At 55.9% G+C, this 6354-nt stretch overlaps 1 protein-coding gene across 1 annotated transcript; it reads left to right on the top strand.

Moving 5' to 3' along the window:
- The first annotated feature begins 2090 nt into the window (after nt 1–2090).
- PSMB11 (proteasome subunit beta 11) lies at nt 2091–2948 on the top strand. The gene has a single exon (XM_039245153.1). It carries the CDS (start codon nt 2091–2093, stop codon nt 2946–2948), a length of 858 nt encoding a protein of 285 aa, XP_039101084.1.
- Nucleotides 2949–6354: the final 3406 nt, after the last annotated feature.

Raw genomic sequence — 6354 nt, 5'->3', positions numbered from 1 at the left:
GAGATACAGAATCTGAAACAGGCTCCAGGCTCTGAGCTGGCTGTCAGCACAGAGCCTGATGCGGGGCTCAAACCCACAAACCATGAGATCGTGACCTGAGCAGAAGTCAGACGCTTAACCAACTGAGCCACCCAGGCACCCCCAAGGCTTAGTCTTTTAAAACAGAAGACTTTCCAGGGCACCTGGGTGGCTTAGTTGGTTAAGCATCTGACTCTTGATTTTGGCTCAGGTCATGATCTCATGGTTTGTAGGTTCGAGCCCCATGTCTGGCTCTGTGTTGACAGCTCGTAGCCTGGAGCCTGCTTCAGATTCTGCATCTCCCTCTCTTTCTGCCCCTCTCCTGCTTGTGCTTTCTCTCTCTCTCAAAAATAAACATTTAAAAAAATTAAACAAAACAGGAGACATCCTTATCTGTCCAGTAAGAGAGGGAGAAAGAAGGGAGAAAGACTGGTTGGACTTTAGTGGGACCTCCTGGTTTCTCCAGTCTTCCCAACACATGTTTGCACTTGCCATTAGTAGTGACTCCATGGCCCTGCCATCATGGCATGTGGAGGGTCCGGGATCTTTCTCTTGTGTGCAGGTCTGTTTCTTTGACTAAACCCATTTCCACAGCACCACTTTGAGCTGCAGTGTTTGGTAAAATATATTCCAGATGGTGCTGGAAGTAGTTGCAGCTTGCCACTCTGTCCCAATCTACTTTGTCTTTCTGAAAGGCCAGCTGTCAGGATCTACTAACTCCACCCTTTGACCATCCCTGGTGGTCTAAGACTTAGACTCAGCATTGTGGGGACAAGGTCTGTTGTTTCTCTTGCCTTGGAATTATAAACTAACTCTCTTGCTATTGTGAACTATTGGACAGAAGGGGGACGGGGAGAGGGAAGGCCATTAGATGCTCTCAGCTACATCCTCAGAACTTTTACATAATCAGAGAAGCTATACTGCCAGAGAACTGTCAGGAAGGCTGTCTTTATGCAGATGGAAGTTCATATTCACCTCGAAAGCAGAGGAGAAAGAGAGCTCTACAGTCTAGGTTCCTTCACCCTGGCCCCTCCATACCTTGGCTTTGTGGAAGGTATTTGATCTCCCCTCCTCCTCACATAAGACTTTCTTGGGGACCCTGGGTGGCTCAATGGGTTAAGCGGCCGCTTCTTGATCTCAGCTCAGGTCATGATCTCATGGTTCCTGAACTTGAGCTGGGTTCTGTGGTGATGGCTCAGAGCCTGCTAAGGATTCTGTCTCGCCTTCCCTCTGCCCCTCCCCCGCTTGTTCTCTCTCTCTCTCAAAATAAATAAATAAATAAACTTAAAAAAAAAACCACCTTTTCTCTTGGTCTAGGTCCATTTCCTTTCCCCCACCTGACTAGAAAGTGAAAGTGTGAGCTGAGCATTATAGTTCCCTGGGTCCAAACCCCTGAAGGGAGAACCCAACATCAAAGACTCCTGCCTTGGTGGACCCACGGCACTCTATTATTATTATTTTTTTAAACTAAGCTCTACGTCCAATATGGGGTTCAAACTGACAACCCTGAGATCAAGAGTCACATGCTTTACCAGCTGAGCCAGACAGGTGCCCCTCACAGCACGCTATTCTGATTCCATCAGAAAGAACTTGTCTTTACCTACTCCTAGGCTCTTTACCCTCCATCTGGGCAGGGACAGAGCTTTATCTGTCTTTGCATGCCCGATGGGCCCCACAGGACAAACATGAAGGACCCTGATGTGCTCCTTCCATCCATGCCTCCCTTTCTTTGAGGTTACCCCAGACCTCACTCCGCTCCAGGTGCTTGGAAGATGATGGACAGCAGACTCCTTGGGTGACGCTCTGGTGTGTCACGAGTAGCGTCTTCCCAACAGTGGAGACTTCACCAGCCTCGTCCTGTCTCGCCTTAGCAATCCTCTGAGGAGGAGGAGGCTGCTTCTCAGCCAGTCCCAAAGCCTGATTTGGGGGTAGGGAGAAGTGAAGCCATAGATCACATGCCTCCCTCACCAGTTCTGGCTGCAGCCCAGCTTCTCTTTAGCGTCTCCTTCCCCGCTTGACTCCAGCCCACAAATCCCTGCCTTGTTCCTTCCAACCAGCACTCAGCCCCAGGGATGGCTCTGCAGGATGTGTGCAAGTGGCAGGCCCCCAACACCCAGGGACCATCGCCTCACCTGCCTCAGGCTGGCGCCTGGGCTGTGCCCCGAGGCTGCGATCCTCAAACCTTCCTGCAGATCCACGGCCCCAGGCTGGCCCACGGCACCACCACCTTGGCCTTCCGCTTCCGGCATGGAGTCATCGCCGCTGCGGACACACGTTCTTCCTGCGGCAACTATGTGGCATGCCCAGCCTCACGCAAGATCATCCCTGTGCACCAGCACCTCCTGGGCACCACCTCCGGCACCTCGGCCGACTGTGCCATATGGTACCGCGTGCTACAGCGGGAGCTGCGGCTTCGGGCACTGAGGGAGGGCCAGCTGCCCAGTGTGGCCGGTGCCGCCAAGCTCTTGTCAACCATGATGTCCTGCTACCGGGGCCTGGATCTGTGTGTGGCCACTGCCCTGTGTGGCTGGGACCGCTCTGGCCCTGTCCTCTTCTATGTCTACAGTGACGGCACCCGCCTGCAAGGGAACATCTTCTCGGTGGGCTCTGGATCTCCCTATGCCTACGGCGTGCTAGACCGCGGCTACCGCTATGACATGACCCCCCAGGAAGCCTATGCCCTGGCTCGTTGTGCCGTGGCCCATGCCACCCACCGCGATGCCTACTCCGGGGGTTCTGTAGACCTTTTCCACGTGCGGGAGACTGGCTGGGAGTATGTGTCGCGGGACGATGCCTGTGTGCTGTACTCGGACCTGCAGAAGCTTCCGGAGCCAGACAAGGAAGAGGAGGAGGAGGCCAGCAGGGCCCATCCTGAGCCTGCCAGCCCGTACAGAGACTCCAGGCTGCCCGCAGAGACTGAGAGGCTGTGAGAAGTGGCAGGACTTGGAGGGGGCCTAGGCCAAGGGAGTGGGGGGGTGGGATGGGCCACCAGAGGAGCAGCCTCACAGCATCTGGCTCCAGCCTCTATGGCTTGCCAGCTCTATTTGTTCCAAGTCTCCATCCCTTTCTGCCTCCCAGTGCTATTGATGGCTCTGTCCAACCTGCTCCTGTGGACGCTGGATACACCGGTCCGGCCTCCTCCCCACCACCGCGTTCTCTCAGCAAATATTCCTGTCATGTGCCTGCTGCACGCCAGATATAGGGCTGGGTGCTAGACCCTCTTTGCTGCTTTCCCCCACCAGATCCCTGCTCTCTTTTGTTCCCTTTCCTGTCCTTATTTCAGTTTCAGAGTCTTTATCACTGTCACCTTGTGAGGGGGGCGGCTGGGAGCGGAATAAGGAGGGGAGAGTCACCCAGAGCGCCGTGGCTAGGGGCCAGGCCGGCAGTGTGGACCCTGTGATGGTGAGGGGGGCTTCTCCCAGCTGTTCACCCCTTTGCCCCCTCCCCCGCCCCAAGGGACTCTAATGACTACAGTTGCTGCTCCTTGTTGAATGCCCCTCTCATGACAACACTGAGATAATAATTATTCTCACCTGACAGAAGAGGAAAACAGGTTCAAAGGGTTCTGTGACTTGCTGGGGTCACACAGTAAGTGGCAGAGATGAGGCTTGGATCCAGGCCTTCTGTTCCAGAGCTGAGCTCCTTCGGCACAGTGCGTCCTCCATGGTCCTCTTTCTTGCCTTCCCTCTCTGTCCAGGGCCCTGCAGGCCTGGTGGGGGATGGATGGGTGGGGTGGGGGGGGAGGGGAATGGGAGAGAGTAGCTAGGCCAAGCCCCTGCCTGGGGTGAGTGAACCCAGAGGAGCCTCAGGGGCTGGAGGGCAGCCACCCCCATGACCCACCAGGGCCTGGAGCCTTGGTCACTGTTTGCTCCGGTCTTTCAGCCTGTGTCTGCTGTTGCCAGACTTCTCTCCTCTTTCCCCTTTCTCCTTTCTTCCCCTTTCTCCTTTGCCTTCTTTCCAGCCTCTTCTTCCTGTCTCTCCCTCCGGTGAATGAAGAAAAAAGCCAGGTGGCTGTGCCAGTGGGAACATTGGGTCAGCTCATCTTCTCCTGCCCTTCCTGCCCCTCCCCGAGCTCCCCTGTAAGCCCTGGTGTGGTGGGGCAGGCTCCCAGGCCCAGGGAGGCTGCTGCCCCTGCCCTGCCCCTCCCCAGGCAAAGCTGAAGTTGGGTGGGTAGGAAGCCCAGTCAACCAAGAGATGGGAATGCCTGGAGGGAAGGCTGCTGAACCTTCTTTCATCCCACTCCCGCAGAGTGCCCAGTCTCAAGATCAACAGCCCCATTTCCTCCCTCCTGGACGCCCCTCCTCTCAGCCTCCAGCCCAGCCCTGAGCCCTAAGCCCCAACCCTGCACGTGCTGGTAAGAACTCCTCGTGGGCTGGAGCTGCCCAGACGGAGGAGACCTTCAGGCTCTGGCCTTCAGGGCATGATTAGGGAGGAAGGAAGAAAGGCCAGAGGGTCTCAGGAAGGAAAGCAGTGGAGGCAGAGGGAGGAAAAGGTGGTGGGAACCTCTGATTCAAGCATTTGATTGACTCAGGCATCAGAGGATGCATCTCCAAGTGCAGAGATTTTTGTGGACTGCGCCCTGGTGTGAGTGAGTGACCCAGTAGAGGTGTGTGCCCCTGCGTGTGGTAGGTGATGCACGTGCGGTTCCTGTGCACGGAGCCAGGAAACGGACTGGAAGAGAAAAGAAACACTGACACCTGGATAGGGAGGGTGAGCCCTCCTCGGAGAGAAAGCCCAGCCTTGTCACTTATTTTGGAAAAATGGTCCAAAGCAGAGAGGAAGTGGGGGCAGAGCTCATCCCACTAGTTCACCATCTCTGCGTCTTCACAGCCCTATCCTAAAGCCCCAGGAATGAGAAAAAGTGTGTATGTCTGTGTGGGTGGCTAGCAGCTCACGGGGTGGGGGTGGGGGGCTGAGCCCAGCTAAGGCTAAAAACTGCCTGCGTCTTACTCCCCTGGGACCCTGGGATGCTCTGCACTCCTCCCCTCCCCATAAACAGGGGAAGGACTGAACCCGGCTAGAGAGGGCAGAATAGGAGGGGAACCCCTTCTTCTCACCTTGCCCCTCTCTCCCTTCTTTCCTTCCACAGTCCTGCCCTTCTTCACTCCCTTTAATAAGATCCTGTCCTTATAGATGATGAGGTATTTGAGACCAGAGATGACCTCAGAGGTCTTGCTGACAAGCCTGCTTCCCTGTGCCCTGTTTTTCCCTCTAAGTTTAATGGGATCCGGGCAGACCTGGGGAAGCTGGGAGGGAGGGACAGGAGAGCAGGCAAAGGCCCGTGTCCCACTTCAGTGCACCCTTCACCACCGAGGAACAGAACACAAGTCAGTCCTTCCCCCCCCCCCCCCCCACTTATTCCTGAAGGCCTGATGCAGATGTCCAGGTGGGGCCAAAGGGACAGAGAGCTTGCGCATCCTGCCCTGAACTGGAAAAGCCTGTCCCTTTGACACCATGCTTGGGGTGCTGCCTCTTAAGCGTCTACTTCAGGGACAGCCAGCCTGTTCTCGCACAGGCCTTTGGCCAGTCAGGGGTCCAGTTCCACCCTTCAGCAGAGTAGATGACAAGTCCAGCCCTGGGGGAAGGGGTCCTGTTCTCCTGCCACCTAGTTGCCCTAAGCAAGCAGCGTGAAAGGTGTGAGGAGCTCCTGCGTGGCTCGGTTGGTTAAGCGTCTGACTCTTGATTTCAGCTAAGGTCATGATCTCATGGTTTGTGAGTTTGAGCCTCGAGTAGGGCTCTGTGCCGACAGTGTAGAGCCTGGTTGGGATTCTCTCTCCTTCTCCCTCTGCCCTCCCTTGCTCGTGCTCTCTCTCTCTCAAAATAAATGAATAAACAACAAAAAGTGTGAGTGAGAGACGGAATCTTCTCATAGGAGTAGCTTCCCCTGATGGCCAGCACCTCACACTTGGGGGAGCGGGGGTCACAAGGACCTGTCCTGACCCATCTACTTGCATCTCCAGGAGCCCTGACTGGAACTAGGACCTCCTTTGTCTGCTCAGGGAGTGCACACTGAGAAATGATGGCCCTCTGCTCAGCTCCCACCCTAACAGACTTTGATTTGGCCAGCTGGCCCCTCGATAGCTCACTTCCCTCACCCCTCTCCCTCCTCCTTTGTGTTCCATGGAGAGCAAGATGAGGACTGGAGAGGGGCGCCCGGGTGGCTTAGTCGGTTAAGCGTCCGACTTTCGCTTAGGTCATGATCTCACGGTTCGTGGGTTCGAGCCCCGCGTCAGGCTCTGTGCTGACTGCCAGCTCAGAGCCTGGAGCCTGTTTCAGTCTGTGACTCCCTCTCTCTCTGACCCTCCCCTGCTCACGCTCTCTCTCTCTCTCTCTCCT

The sequence above is a fragment of the Hyaena hyaena genome, unplaced genomic scaffold (assembly GCF_003009895.1).
Source record: "Hyaena hyaena isolate Hyena2069 unplaced genomic scaffold, ASM300989v1 scaffold_256, whole genome shotgun sequence".
NCBI lineage: Eukaryota > Metazoa > Chordata > Mammalia > Carnivora > Hyaenidae > Hyaena > Hyaena hyaena.
This window is presented reverse-complemented; position numbering and strand designations above follow the sequence as displayed.